At 47.7% G+C, this 15591-nt stretch overlaps 1 protein-coding gene across 4 annotated transcripts; it reads right to left on the bottom strand.

Annotated features, from left to right (window-relative positions):
* Positions 1–1322: 1322 nt before the first annotated feature.
* On the bottom strand, positions 1323–8467 carry ZNF628 (zinc finger protein 628). 4 transcript variants are annotated; one of them, XM_035135979.2, is made up of 2 exons: positions 8273–8467; positions 1323–5772 (listed from the first exon to the last, which is right to left on the bottom strand). In XM_035135979.2, exon 2 carries the CDS (start codon positions 5755–5757, stop codon positions 2164–2166), a length of 3594 nt encoding a protein of 1197 aa, XP_034991870.2. In that variant the 5' UTR covers positions 5758–5772; positions 8273–8467; the 3' UTR covers positions 1323–2163. The 4 variants fall into 4 exon arrangements, with proteins under 4 accessions (XP_034991870.2, XP_034991869.2, XP_034991868.2 ...); XM_035135978.2 differs by having other exon boundaries at positions 1323–5775; XM_035135977.2 differs by having other exon boundaries at positions 6431–8467.
* Between the last annotated feature and the right edge of the window lie 7124 nt (positions 8468–15591).

The raw sequence follows: 15591 nt of genomic DNA on the forward strand, positions 1-15591 counted from the left end.
GAATATGTCCAGGGATCCCTTGAGATGTACAGCTCTATAGCATATAGATGTGGAAAGGAATCATGTGAGAAGTTTGAAAGCCATTGCATAAGGCAGCCTAGATATTTGAATAGCTCTGTTAATGAGATTTGAATAGCTCTGTTAATGAGACAAAGTAACCAGTTTATTCACTTTATTCACTTCTGCCCCTGCTCCCTCATCTCTTTCCAACAGCCTCTCGCTTGTGTCTTCTGCAGGCAGAAGTATCATCTACTGGCAGCTTTCTGAATGACTTGTAGGTCAACAAGTTTCCAACTCCCAACAGTATAATACTAACAAATAAAACTGCAATTAAAAATAATTATTTTGCCATATCTGTTTGTCTGTGTCCCTCACTTGTAAAATACGACTATCACTTCATTGCCTTGACCAAGTTTTTGTGCAACCCTCCTTGACAGTTATTGAGATTCATGTTAGAAATGCCTATCTGTGATTAAACTCAGATGTAGTACTTGTATATACACGTTATTCAAGTGTAGGGCTACAATGTACAGCACATAATTGGCTCAGCCACCGGGGGGGGGGGAATAACCCACAGGAAATCCCACAAGTCTCAACTCTGCCCATTTTGGTCTTTGGTTCTCAGCTCAACCACAATCATTCCTCAAACTGCAGAACCTCCAACCCCAAGAAATTCACCAAACATGTTGCATTTTCCAGAAATCTTGTACAGAGACCTCATTTCTATTGACTTTCAACACTAAGCTTAAGTTCCCATTTAGGCTTGAGTCCCAGCACTTTTCAATTTAAAATTCAATATTCAGCATGCTGAAGCCACTTGAGAAAAACATGAACAGTTTCCTCTAAGCAGGACCCTTTTATCTTGCACCTCTCAAGCCTGTTAAAGCTGCAGGGCTGCAGCTCAGTTGTAGATAACATGCTTTGTATGGAGAAGAACTCAGGTTCAAAGCCACAATATCTCAAGAGAGGGCTGAAAAAGATCTTTGCCTGAAATGCTAGAGAGCTGTTACCGTTCAATCTACATCAGGGTTTCCCAAACTTGGGTCTCTAGCTGGTTTTGGACTACAACTCCCATCATCCCTAGCAAGCATGACTGATGGTCAGGGATGATAGGAATTGTAGTCCAAAAACAGCTGGAGATCCACGTTTGGGAAACCCTGATCTATACATTATGTATAAGGCAACTTCCTATCTTCTTAGTTGACTTCCTTTGTGGACTGTGCAATGCTACTGAAACTCCAATCAGACTTAAAAAGCACAAAAGAAGTATGACATGTATTGATGAACCCAGCCTCTGCACAATACACAGAAAGGAGTAAAAATGCTTTGAAGCAGTCTTTTATTTTTCTTCTAGACCAAAAGAGTCTATGACCCTTTTGTCTGTTAGCACCAGGAACTGGGGTACACTTGGGAAGAAATGTGGTTCTGCACATGGTGAGGGGCTGGAATGGAGAATAGATAAGAGGGGCTTAACCGGAAAAAGAGGCCAAAGCAGCCTCCTGCAGCACCCAATATCAAAGGAAGACCCAAAAACATGAACTTCCCCCATTTTCTAATACATAAAAAGAGCTCACACTGCTCCACAGCACTTAGCTCCAATATTGCAACACAGCAGGGAAATGGAGAGAAGCCAGCAGTCCTGTTGATATCCGCTAACCATGTTTTCTGTCCAGTGTGGAGAAAAAAACCCAGGAATTCTGGCTGCACAGTCTTCCAACCATCAGACTGCACATACATTTGGTTCTTGCTGGAACAATGTATTTCAAACAGGATAGGGAAATGGGTGGGTTAGGGATTGAATCAAGGACTGGCCTGGCTATCCCTTTCTCACATGCAAAACAAGTCATAAAAGTGTTTGGGGGAAGGACATGGTGGTGGAGTCATTGTAACTGCAAGGGCACGAGAAGCAACAGCAACCCCCATGTGAGCAGGAAGTGAGGGAATCAAGGGTATGCTTTGGACCTGCAGGCATGGGCGTGAGCTAAGCTCTCTGCTGTCATTTCATGTCACTGTCTTGAGGAACCTAAGCTGAGCCACCTCCAGGAGTCTTGAAGTTGCCCAGGTGGATCCTCTCCGGAAACACAGTTACATTATAGCAGCCACTAGTGAGAGCACAACTGAGTCTCAGTCGGTACCCCAGCACAGGCATGGGGACAGCTATCCTCAGAAAGTGTGGACAAGCTGCATGTTGGGTACTGTTTGCACAATCTGAATGGAGGGCAGGCCTTGTGGAGTTACTGGACTCGGCAAAAGTTGCACCATTTGGGAGGCGCTGTTGCTGTCCCCAGTAGGTTGGGTGCTGTCTGGGCTGCTCACCTGCAGTGTTGGCACACTCTCCAGCACTTGGAGGGTCTGTTCTCCCTGGGCACTACGGATGATCAGGAGGTTCTGCCCAGTTCCGGCACTACCCTCAGGCCCTTGCAGCTGGAGGCCAGGCAGCTCTTGCACTGTCTGGATGTTGTCCACCTCCTGCACGCACAACCGGGTCTGCTCTCCTCCTGCACTTCTCAGCACCAACACATTCTGAACTCCCTCATCGGTCTGTAAAGTTTCAAAGTGCATGTCTTGTACCCCTTCCAGGCTCTCCACCTCCCCGCCTGGCCCCAGAAGCTCCTCTCCTGGAGAGTTCTGCACCACAATTAGGTCCTGGCTTTCCTCCTTCATACCAGGTCCCTGTTGGAGGTCCACCTCAGAGAGCTCATGGGAGCTGGACAGAGAAGTCCCCACCTCATTCATCTCCTGTGGTGGGCTCAAAGTCTGAAGCTGAACACTAGTCATCTCCTCTGAAGGTTGAAGATGTTGCCCTTCCTGAGAAGAAACCAGCCCCTGGATCTGAATGGTGCCATCCAGCTGTTGGGAAGGCGAGAGGCTCTGGATTTCGACGCTGGCCAAAGGCTGATTGGAGGGGGACAGGCTGTGGATCTGCAGAGGGCTGGTTTGCTGCACGGATGGCAAGGTCTGGATCTGAATGGGGCCCACTTGCTGGGAAGGCTGGAGAGTTTGGAGCTGTAGGGTCCCTACCTGCTCAGAGGATGGCACAGCTTGGAATTGCACAGTGTTCATCTTCTGGGAAGATGGAAGAGTTTGAATTTGCACTGTGCCAGTCTGTGGACTAGACAGGCTCTGGATCTGCACGGTGCCTCCTGATTGGGAGGTGGGCAAACTTTGGATCTGGACCGTATTCTGGGGAAGGGGCAGGCTTTGAATCTGCACAATGCCAGACTGTGTAGGATGTGGGAAGGCCTGGATCTGGATTGTGCCAGGTTGCTGTGAAGCAGGTACGGTCTGAATTTGCAAAGTGCCACCTGGCTGGGCAGTGGGAAAGCTCTGGAGGGGCTGGGGCAGGGTTTGAATCTGAATGGTGCCTGTTGGTGGAGCAGCTGGCACAGTTTGGATCTGCACTGTGCCCAGCTGCTGTTCTGGCAAGCTCTGGAGAACAATAACATTCTGTCCGCTCGTCTGTAGCCCTGGTGTCCTCTGGATTTGCACATTAGAGAGGGGCTGCACGCTGGCCCCAGTGGTACTGGGCATCAAAATGATATTCTGGCTGCCAGACACCGATGGTGGTGGGGGAGCCAACGGCGCAGGTTTCTTGGCCTTACCTTGACGGACCAGGGCAGATTTGCCTGGGGTGGTAGGAGCAGCTGGCAACAGGGTAATGCTGGTGGGAGCAGTGGATGTACTGGGCACCTGGGGACTGGGCAGCAGGATAAGTTTGGGGGGTAAATTTTGGGGTGGGGGTGGCTGCGGCTGCTGCTGTATGCTGGGGATAAGTTGCAAGCCCTGTGATGTTTGCACAAGCAGGAAAGTCTGAGTGTTTGATGAAACAGGAGGGGCTGGGCTGCCGCTTAACTCCACATTCAGAGTGGCCTGCAAGTTAGGCATGATTTGCACCTCTTGAGTGGTGGCGGGTGAGGCGGCGGGGCGGCTGGGCGCCTCAGCACTGCTGTGGGTGCGGAAGTGGCGCTGCAAGTAAGAGGCCATGACAAAGGCCTTGGAGCAAACCGGGCATTGGAAGGGGCGCTCCCTCGAATGGGTGCGTCTGTGCAGCGCCAGGTTGGAGGAGTGGGTGAAGGCCTTGCCACAGTCCCGGCAACAATAGGGCCTTTCGCCAGTGTGCACCCGCTGATGTTGCCGGAGGTTGGATGTTTGCGTGAAGGACTTTCCGCAGGTCTGGCAGGCAAAGGGCCGCTCACCGGTGTGCAACTGCTGGTGCCGCCGGAGGCACGAGGTGTTCTTGAAGGCCTTGCCACAATCTTGGCAAGCATAGGGGCGTTCGCCGGTATGCTGCCGCAAATGGTACTGATAATGGGAAGCCCATTTGAATGCCATCCCGCAGGTGGAGCAAGTGAAGGCACGCAAGCCCGTGTGCACCCGCTGGTGGATGCGCAGCAGCGAGGAGCGCTTGAAGGCTTTGCCACACTCGCCACAAGCGTAGGGGCGCTCACCCGTGTGGTCGCGCAGGTGGTAACGCAGCCCAGAGGAGCCCTTGAATGACTTCCCGCACTCTCCGCACACATAGGGGCGCTCAGGGGGTGGGGGCGGCGTCACTGTGGCTGCGGGCACTGGCTCTGCCTGTGCTGGGCATGTCACCTCTGCCTCCTCCAACCGTTGTTCAGCCGGGGGATGCGAACGCTGATGGCCCAACAGGCTGGCCAGCGTCGGGAAGGAGCGTTCACACACCATGCAGGTGTAGGTGCGATCGGATGAGTGCTGGCTCTGTTGGTGCCGTGCTAAACCCGCGGCACTCTTGAAAGTTTTACTGCACACAGAGCAAGCTAGGGAGGGTGGGGGGGATGCTACAGCCGCCACCTCCTCCTGCATTGGTAGTGGCGGTGGCGGCAGAGGCAGTGGCTCTGCTGGGGCCAAGTGTACTTCCTGGTGGCTCAGCAGCTGCTCCTGCAAGGGGAAGGTGAGATGGCAGACACTACACCGAAACAGCATCTCCACAGTGGTGGTTGGTTCCTCCAAGAAGAGCTGTGCTGGAGGCGCAATGTCCCCATGAGACTCCAAGTGCCGCTGCAAATAGGTGTCCGATGCAAAAGCCTTGCCACAGATAACACAGGTGTGGGCAGGGCGGGCAGCATGTGCCGATCGGCAGTGCAGCGCCAGGTTGGAAGAGTGGGTGAAGGCCTTACCACAGTCTTGGCATCGGTAGGGCCTCTCTCCAGTATGCACCCGCTGATGCTGCCGCAGGTTGGTAGACTGCGTGAAGGCCTTGCTGCAGATGAGGCAGACATAGGGCCGCTCGCCTGTATGTGTATGGCGGTGCCGCCGCAGGCTGGAAGAGTTCTTGAAGGCCTTGTCACACGCCGGGCAAGGGTAGGGGCGTTCGCCAGTGTGCTGGCGCAAATGGTACTGGTAATGTGAGGACCACTTAAAGGCCAGGCCGCACTGAGCGCACTTGAAGGCACGTAGGCCGGTATGCACACTCTGGTGGATCTGAAGCAAGGACGACCGTTTGAATGCCTTGCCACACTTGTCACACTTGTAAGGTCGCTCCCCTGTATGTCCGCGCTGGTGGTACAGCAAGGCTGAGGACCCCTTGAAGGCCTTTGGGCACTCTGAGCACTTGTAAGGGCGTTCGCCCGTGTGAGTCCTCTGGTGGTGGATGAGCCGTGATGACCATTTGAATACCTTGCCACATTCCAGGCACTCATATTGGTGGTCGCCACTGCTGCCACTGGGGCCTCCGCCTGCTGGGGCCACTGTTGGCACTGCCGCTGCCTGCATTTCTAGCTGCTGAGCTCCCACCATTGCACCAGAGTTCACCTGCTAGAAAAACAGAGATAGAGAAAGAGAGCACACCATTATTGTAACTGTCACAGACCCAGCCTCATTTATAGAGGCTTTCCTATACTGAATCATCCTATTGGTCCATCTAGCTTGATACTGTCCACACAGTTTTTCCATCATTAAACAGGAGATGCTTAAAGACTGAAACTGGGAGAGTCAGCACGTAAAAGCATGTGCTCTACCACTGAGCTGTGGCACCTCTCCATTTGTGCTTGAGACAGTAAAATCTGCATAGGAACTTTACTGCTTCACTTTCAAATGGGGAGCTAGCTGAGCAAACCAGCACTTACCTTACAAACTCCAGGAATTACTGGGGTGTTTCTTACACATACACCCTTAGCTAGAAATGAGAGAGTAAAATCACCTCAAATGGACCTGCCACCTTTAAAAAGCAGTGGTCGTTCAGTGATGCTCACAGGCACAGGAAGTCCTTTTGGTTTATGACTTGAAAGTGAATGTTTGAACAGCCCTGACTAAAAAAATGCAGCCTTTGAGGAGAGTATTTATTAATATTAAAATTTGCTAAGTACTGTACCAGTATTTTAAAAATGGCAGTCCTTTGTCCTACCCTCACAATCTAATAGACATGATACTAGAGAGAAAAGGAAGGGAGAGGGAAGAAAATACAACTCACGATGGAACAGCTGCTCCTTCTCAGGATGAATGGGATGATCTTTACCATGACATTATGTTCTTCCTAGGAGGCTGACTCCCCCCGCCCCGCCCAAAACACACACATGGGTTAGGTCCCTACTTGGTGTTCAACTCATAAAAAGTCCATTACATAACAACCTCTGGAGCCAAGGAAGGTGAGTCAGTGGCCCTCCCAGAAGCCCAAGTTAGCATAGCCAATGGTCAAGTATAACTGAGGTTGCAATTCAACAGCATCTGGAGGGCTACAGGTTTCCAAACCCTAGACCACAGTCTGGAAAATAGACACCTTCCCATCATCATCATCATCACCATTCTTTTCCCACCCCTGCTCCCCAGGGATCTTCCTTCTGCTAGCAGTAAGAGTCAGCAGTTGTGGACTGTCCACATGCCCAGAAGATGCCTCACTTGCCAAGGTCCAAAACATCTGGTGCTACCTGGCCCTGACTGCTTCAGTGTACACATTGTGTGTATGGGGGGCGGTGGCGGTATTTTCCTTGATGGTCACCATGGAAACTTTGAACAGCAGCAGTTGGACCAGTCACAACATTGCCATTTAAATCTGATTAGTGGCCATTTTCCACCACCAACCCTTGTCATTAAAGGGACCCCTGACCATTAGCTCCAGTCGTGACCGACTCTGGGGTTGCGCGCTCATCTCGCATTATTGGCCGAGGGAGCCGGTGTATAGCTTCCAGGTCATGTGGCCAGCATGACAAAGCCGCTTCTGGCAAACCAGAGCAGCACATGGAAACGCCGTTTACCTTCCCGCTGTAGCGGTTCCTATTTATCTACTTGCATTTTGACATGCTTTCAAACTGCTAGGTTGGCAGGAGCTGGGACCAAGCAACGGGAGCTCACCCCGTCACAGGGATTCGAACCGCCAACCTTCTGATCAGCAAGCCCTAGGCTCAGTGGTTTAACCACAGCGCCACCTGGGTCAATTACTGTCAATTACCCAGGAGGTCTGCTGAGAAGACAAAGGTGAGACACAAATAATTTTAAATAAACAAGTATGGATGCCTGACATCATGCTTGAACTAGGATCAGGAGAGCAAATCAGATGTGAAAAGTTTAATTACCCTGTAGAATGCCATGAAAATCTCTGAGCTTTAGTTCCTGATCTATACATGGAAATAACAGTATAGATGCATGTCCAAAGGCCACACTGGCAATAACTCACACTTGCATAGGGAAGTAGTTTGGGCTGAGGTAAATTAAATGCTGACTACACAGAATACAGAGCGCACGCAATTTAGAACACAATTCAGTGTTGTTGTTTTTTCAGGGGATTTTTAAGGCTGTCTTGTTTCACGCAGTTCTCCACGACTGCATTGGGCACAGTTTCCGGAGGCAGCCGCTAAAGTGTTTGAATTCCGCTCGTGTTCTTGTGTCGAAAGTTTAAGAATAGGGGACTAAAATATCCGAGCCCAGGCCTGGGAGAGATTAACCCTGCATCACTTCCCCGACCTGCGCCACAGAGTCAGATGACTCTCCTGACCATGAACAGAGTGCTTTAAGGCCTCCCCTTTCTTTCCAGCGTTACGTACGCTGGGGGAGGGGATTCCTTCCGGCCAACCCCCCGCGCCTTTACTTAAAAAGCGCTCTCCCCACGTGCGTCCTCCACCCACCCGCCACTCAGAATAAGGCACTGTTCTGTCGGCAGACAAAAAAATAGAGGAAACCTCTCCGTGGCACACTCCCCTTTAAATGCGGGACTGCCCCTTTAAGGAACCGAGCTCTGCCGCCCCTCCCCCTTCGTTGCCGTTCGGCCTCGCGACATCTTTTCTCCCTTTCTTTCTCTGCCTCCGGTTTGTTTCCTCACCTGACCGGTCTTTATTTTTTTCCTTCCCGCGCACTTCGTCTCAATAGGATCTGGATAAGAGGGGTGCAGCGGGGCTGGGGGGAGGGGGAGGGGCTGTCGCTCCACCCTCCCAACGGCCGGCGGTGCGAGACACCCAACCTTTAACTCGCTCACACTAACCGTCCGCGAGGGCAGCCAGCCTCACCCCTTTGCGCCGCTGCCATTGGCCACGCAAAGCATCTCGGGAGTTGTAGGCTGTTGTGTGTGGTGGAGACGCTGCCGGTCGCCATGTTGTTCCCGCACCACGTGTTCGAGAAGCGGTTGGGGGAAAGCTCTCTGCCGCAGGAAAGGTGGCAGTGGCGTTTATCACGAGCGCTTTCAAGGCCTTACAAATAACTTCGTGACCTCGCTGTTGTGAGCCCGATAACACCATTTTATATATATTTATTATATGTATTATAGTGAGAATAGGAAGCTCAGGTAATTTAAGTTGTTGACCAGCTCTTGCTTCCATGTGGCCTTAGTGAACAGTGACATCACGGCTTATAATGATATCATACCTTCGCAGGTATTAAATGAAATAATGGAAAATTAATATATTTGTTTATCAACTTGCTTCTACCCAGAGTATCGGGGGTAGCAATTAACAGTACCATCCTAGCCATGTATACTGAGAAGTAACTCCTACTGAATTGAATGGGGCTTGCTGACAGTCTGGGGTGGGGTATAGAAAGGAGAATTTATCACTGACAGCTGAGGAATGGGAGAAACAGCAACGTGAAGAATTTTTCTCTTTGAACTCTCTCTCTCACACACGGCATATATATATACAGCCTGCTCTTTAGCCCCAAAGTTCCCAGAAATATGCCAAATAAGACGATTGTATCAAGTTCAAGTCTGAATCTGCTACAAAAGTTAAATTGCCTTTGTGAAGTTGTGTAGAACACGAGTCATACCACTGCTGCACTGTTCCATTCTCATCCTTTCTCCCCTTATTAAAAGACAGGTGTGTTATCTCTTATTTAAGAAAATAAATGGTACAGCTATCCTGTATCCACCTGGGGGCAGCATTAAGTTGTATGCATTAAGTCTGCCACAACTAAAGGAGATCCTGCTCACTCCCTCTCTGGTTGAAAGGATGATTAGGAAAAGTGCAATTGCAGATTATTGGCTGCTTAGAGCAGCGTTTCTCAACCACTGTTCCGTGGCACACTAGTGTGCCGCGAGACGCTGGCTGATGTGCCGCGACGTGCGGCGACGAGAAGGGCGATTTGCACTGTCACGTGCCTGGCGGCCACCAATAAACAACACAAACCCGCCGGAAAGCAATATTTCTCCTCCTCTTTCCCAAAGCTCACACTAACCCGCCGGAAAGCAATATTTGGCAAGTGTTTCTTACAGTCATAATAATAATATAGGGCGGCACAGAGTTAAATTTTTTAACTTTTTTAATGGTGGTGTGCCTCGTGAATTTTTTCACGGAACAAGTGTGCCGTGGCCCAAAAAAGGTTGAGAAACACTGGCTTAGAGAGCAGCCTGGTAGGAAATCTGTTCATTTGGGAAGAAAGGACTACTACAGTTATTTGTAATAACAGCCTGCATGGATCTCTGTAGGCTTTGTTGTTGTTTAGTCGTTTAGTCGTGTCTGACTCTTCGTGACCCCCATGGACCATAGCACGCCAGGCACTCCTGTCTTCCACTGCCTCCCGCAGTTTGGTCTCTGTAGGCTACTTTACATAAAATGAGCATCCTTTCTGTTCTTGTCAAAAGGCACCAATGCAGTTCATGAGTTTAGCTTGTTTCTTCCTAGAACAATCCAATAAAATGTTTTGCTTGACCTGTTCCAAGGTTCATTTTTTACATGCGTAAGCTACGCTATATTTGCTTTCATGTCTCAAAAAGGCATTGATAACAACTCTTGGTAATTTGCAAATATAATCCAATGGTTTTTTTTTTAATTCCCTCCATTAGAATCCACAAAGTGTCTTGATAACCATGTAAAACACTGGTTTGAAACACAATATTTCTTTTATATACATATCTTAACTGCTTTTTCAAAACCGTGTCAAAAGCTGTTCAGAATCAGGGAGTTACAAATGAAAATATAGCAATGACAAGTAAACTTCATCATTAAAATCACATGCAAATGAAAAATGTTTTAAAAACCCAAAAATAACACAGCAGCATTAAAAAACAAAATAAACGTAACAGCCAGCTAACATAATCAAGTCCCAATATAATAACTGATTAAAAAACCACCCCAACTTTTCTAATTAAAAGTGGGCTGGGAATATAGGTTTCTAAGACCCATATCAAAGAAAATGGGGAGGGGGGCAAATATCTCTTAAGTGAAAGGAGTTTCATAGACAATAGAAACTGCAATATTTGGGGGGGGGGGGGAACCAGCAGCCTGTAGCACCTAAGTTAGTCATCTCTCTTTCTCCACACGGTATATTCACCCTCTGTTAGTATTTTTATACGGTACCTATGACTTGTGACAAAAGAGGCAACATATAGACCAATGAATGATAAAGGCATAAATACATAAATTCATAAAGCATAAACAACAAAGCATGGTGCAAAACCACAATGTATTGTTTAGAATAATGTTCCTAACATCATAATCTCTATAAACAAAGTGAGTACTATAGTCTGTTAATAATAACTGAAATAATGTTCATCTGGCAATGTAGTCTTTGAAATGCCTGTCGATGCACGTCGATGCACGTCGATACACGTGAACTGGTGCCAAGGTGATCGTAAGGACAGTGATCCGGATAATAACACTGCTTTGACTTAATCTTCCTTAGCGTTAACTACAAAAAAATAATAATGTCAGGGACGAGAACCTGCATGAGCATGAGTCCTGATGACCAAAATCATATTTTTATACCAGCAACAGTAGCAGCTAGGATTGTGTTGTTTCAAGTTTTTTGCCCTGTAAATGCCCTTCTACAATTTAGCTTGTTCCCTGCTGTGATATGTAATGCATAAATTGGCCCTCTTGGTGTGGACGGGCAGGGATTGCTGTCTTTCTGTAGGGGGAATGAGATTCAATGGCCCCTGGTCTCTTCTGATGCTTTAACTTTAAATTCATTCACACCAACAGTCTCCCACTTCTAACCCGAGGAGGGAACCCTAACAAAATGACCATAATGTCCTTTTGCAGCAGGCCAACGGAAAGAGGACCTGGGTGACCTGTTGAGATGTCCCAACAGCTGAATGGCATTTGGGGGGCCAGCTTGAACTGTGTTAGCCCGCTGGAGTGGGTCCAGCATTCGAATCGAGGTGCGAGAGCAGATTCCAAGCACTGTTGGTGAAAGATTACACAAACACTTTCGCTGTTACACAACAGTCCTTTGGCTGCTCTCCTGAACTGCCAGCTGGGAAGTCACAACATCCATCGTTGGACAGCCTAGGCAAGTCAGGCGTCCCTTTCTCTTTCCTAATAGAAAAAGACCAACCTGTGCATTTTCTGATTAGATAGCTGTCCTTTTGTTCATGCAACCTGGGTAGCTCAGACATACAGTGTTTACAAGGAACAAACTTTTCTTGCTCTTTCTGTGTATGTTTAAGTACTAAGTAGGCATTCTAAACTCTTGTGTCAAGAGGAGGGAGTGGTAAATATCCCAGATTATTATATTCAGAATAAAAGAATGTGATCATTTTTACTCTTGGCAAAGAGAAAGAATATTCACAGACCCTGTAGTAGTGGTAGCAGTGATAAGGAGTGGTTGTCTCTTTACATTTAGCAAAAAAATTATGTGGGTTTGCACCTTGCTATATTTAATACTTCTTAATGCTCATACTATTATGCTTTACAACTGAATTTTATAGGGACCCAGGTGGCGCTGTGGGTTAAACCACTGAGCCTAGAGCTTGCTGATCAGAAGGTCGGCGGTTCGAATCCCTGTGATGGGGTGAGCTCCCATTGCTCGGTCCCAGCTCCTGCCAACCCAGCAGTTCGAAAGCACGTCAAAATGCAAGTAGATAAATAGGAACCGCTACAGCGGGAAGGTAAATGGTGTTTCCATGTGCTGCTCTGGTTTGCCAGAAGCGGCTTTGTCATGCTGGCCACATGACCTGGAAGCTATACACTGGCTCCCTCGGCCAATAATGCGAGATGAGCGCGCAACCCCAGAGTCGGTCACGACTGGACCTAATGGTCAGGGGTCCCTTTACCTTTAATGCTCATACTATTATGCTTTACAACTGAATTTTATAGCTTGGTTCTATGCAAGTTTGGCATGACTATGAGCCCAATCTGCATAGGATTGGGTTGTATGTTTTTGTTCTCCCGCTCCAAAAATCCTAATCTAAGCATGTATTGCATAACAAGCTGTCAAATGATCTGCTAAGTAGCATTTGGGTTGAAGTGATACAGTAGCTCCAGTTTAGTGAAGCAGTAAAGACCATCTGTACTGACTACAAAATGTAGAGCTGCTATGTACCAAAATCTGTCATGCTTACTTAATTTGTTCGCAGTGAACCAGAGGTTTTGCAAGAAGCTTGGGGTCTACAAGGCTTATTTGAATTACTCGACAAAAGACCCTGAGTAGCCTTTAACAGTGTGTGCCAATCTAACAAACTTAGGAGCTAGGCAGTTTACCTGAATATCTACCAACAAACTCCAGAGAATTTGAAAACTGCAATGCCTTGTGCAATGTCAAAGCTAGAGGAACTGTCCTAAAATTGGGTAGCATCTCATCAAAGTGGGCTAGTTGGAAGGTATGAAGCTTATATAAATTCTGGCAGGGGAGAAGGAGTGGTGAAGGGCAGAAAGACATTGAACAAGGTCTGACAAATCTAGGTTTCTGCATATGATTTACTGCATGGTGTTCTAGTACTGCCAACTCCTGTCGCAGCCGCTCTGGACAAGGCCAGGGATGTAAATCAGAGATAGGAAGAAGTGCCTGGACTGGTGACAGAAGCAGAATTAGAAGTGCTTTGTGGGCACTGGGTATAGTGAGTCAATCCACCACAGAGCTACAAGGGGATGCAAGTGGGATTGCATCTGAATAGATAGCAGAACAACCTAGAGAGAAGGAAGAAAGGGAGAAATGTGAGAGCTTGCGGGGAGAAAAAGTTATGTGGAGGATGAAAGATAAAGTGGGGTATCACAGGAGGGATAGAGTGGAGTGCTAGGCACTCGGGGACACTTGTGTCAGATCCAGTAAAACAGATCCTCTTAAAACTGCATACTGTAATTATTTCAGTGTTCCCAACCTCACAAAGCACCATGAAATCACAAATTACAAATCCATTGACAGAACAACCTCCATCCAGCACTTTCCTTCCAGCATTGCAACAATGCAAAAACATCTGACCGAGGAATGGATCCTTATACCATACTTTTTCGTGTATAAGACTATGTTTTTATGGTATATATTTTACAATGGAGCTGGTACCAAGTTTGAATGTGTACTAAGCACTCTGGTAATTCCTCTGCTTACAGGGGTAGGCTGCAGTGCTTCAAGTAGCAGTAACCTTCTGGGTCTTTTTTCTGTTTAAGGTTCCCACAATGCCCTCTGATGTACTCTCACTCTGAGACGTCATAAATGGAAGAACGCCCCAGCAGCCCAAACCTGAACCAAGCACGGGGGGGGGGGGTATAATGTAGGGCCTGGGGTAAGCTTTAGCAGAAGTCCTTGCTAGGGATCTGGGGCCATGGGAGCTGACCAAGGATGCCCTTCCCTCAGCCCTCCTGTTTCATCTTTATTTACCCCTGATTGATGACCATTTCTTGAAAGGACAGCCAGTTTTCTGTATATAAAGAAAGGGTTGGGTCCTTGTAAACTGGCTGAGAATAAACACATCACGATGTGGCAGAGGTGAGGCAACAACATCGTTAAAAAATTCTGAAGGGGGCGGGGAAAGAACTGGAAGCTTAAGAAGCCCTTGGTCCCTATGTATGTGTCCCTTTTGAACATGCACAGAGGCACTCTTTCCTTTATTATGGAATCCTGTGTTGAAGGACTAAGCCCTGACATCCATGACATTCTGGGAATAAGCTGTGCCTCAAATTGAAACTGAGACTGTAATGGTTCTCTGTACAACATCCTGCAAATTCTAGAGAGGTATTGTTAGGAGACTCTCTTGGGCCTCTGACGCACTGGGATACTTGAGCTCAGGCTCCTACTGAGCCAAGAACAATCCTGTGTTGGAAAATTAGTGATAATGTGTGGAGGTTTTGGTGAGAGGGAATGGACGTCTTCACGTCTAGCATGTCCTCTGTAAAGCTGTGCATCAGCTGCTGAATTGGCTGGCACAGTCTAATTGCTGCTAATACTGCAGGACACTCGAGTATTCAGAAAAGCCTTTGACACACTTTGTATGCTGATAATTGTTAACAGGCATGATAAGCCAATCATGTGCTCACAGTTTGTGATGGCATGGACATGTGACTATATTGTGATGTCACAATGGAGAGGGATTACTGGGAGGATGACATCAGCGCCACAGTGTTACAGCAAGCCAGCCAGCAACTGTCTTCAGCAGCATTAGCTGTTTTGCCCAGCGTCTATAGAAGTCGTCTTTGGATGTACAACTTTATAATAATACAATGTTGATTCACTCTGCTTGCAGCTGAGCAATAAGAGTATAACAGAACACATCTCCTATTCTTCACTCACCTGCCTTTTTCTCACTACCTGACCTCCCTCTGCTGTGGCACATTGCTATATCGAAACCGAAGGGCCTCCACTGACATTTGTTGTCCAAGGTAAGACCAACTAGCAAAACACTAATTTCAGTTTGTTGGAGTTTTGAATCAAGGGTTTCCTCAGTCCTGCCCCCACCCACACCCCTGTTCCTCCTTGACCAAGAGTTGGTGGTCAAAAGGCATACAATGGGCAGCATCAGTTCCACACAATAGTTTTGTCTGATTGCAGCAACACATTACCCTGCCATGCAAGTACCAGGCTCAGAGTCCAGGAGAAGATGAAGTTTAGCAGAGGAGCCTTCCTATTCTAAGCAACTTCAGCAATTAACCAAAATATTTTGTTTCCTTTTCTATCTTTCCCATCACCCTCTTCTCTGAGCTGTATTTGGTATTTGACCAGTCAGTTAAGGCAACTGACCTGTCAAATGTTGGTGACATGCAAGAAATCATCAAATATGGAAAGTTTCAGGTAGAACAGTAACAGAAGGTGAGAACTGTAAATCAGTTCCAGAATTCAGCTCTTCCTACAACCTTTACAAAACATCATACCAAATCATGTGTCCTCTCGTTTCTACAACAAATACAGCGAATGGTGAGACTGCTTCCTAGGCAGCTGTGTAGGATTGCCAACTTTTGTTTATAAGCTAAATCTGGTACCTCAATATAAGAATTTACAGTT

Source organism: Zootoca vivipara, chromosome 13, assembly GCF_963506605.1.
Source record: "Zootoca vivipara chromosome 13, rZooViv1.1, whole genome shotgun sequence".
NCBI classification, from domain to species: Eukaryota; Metazoa; Chordata; class Lepidosauria; order Squamata; family Lacertidae; genus Zootoca; species Zootoca vivipara.

Excerpts from the sequence above, each read along its gene's own strand:
- ZNF628 (XM_035135975.2), bottom strand. The coding sequence starts at position 6,478 with ATGGTAAAGATCATCCCATTCATCCTGAGAAGGAGCAGCTGTTCCATC. Across the intron at positions 5,776-6,430 it reads GAAGGAGCAGCTGTTCCATC|CAGGTGAACTCTGGTGCAAT; the intron begins GTGAGTTGTATT and ends CTGTTTTTCTAG.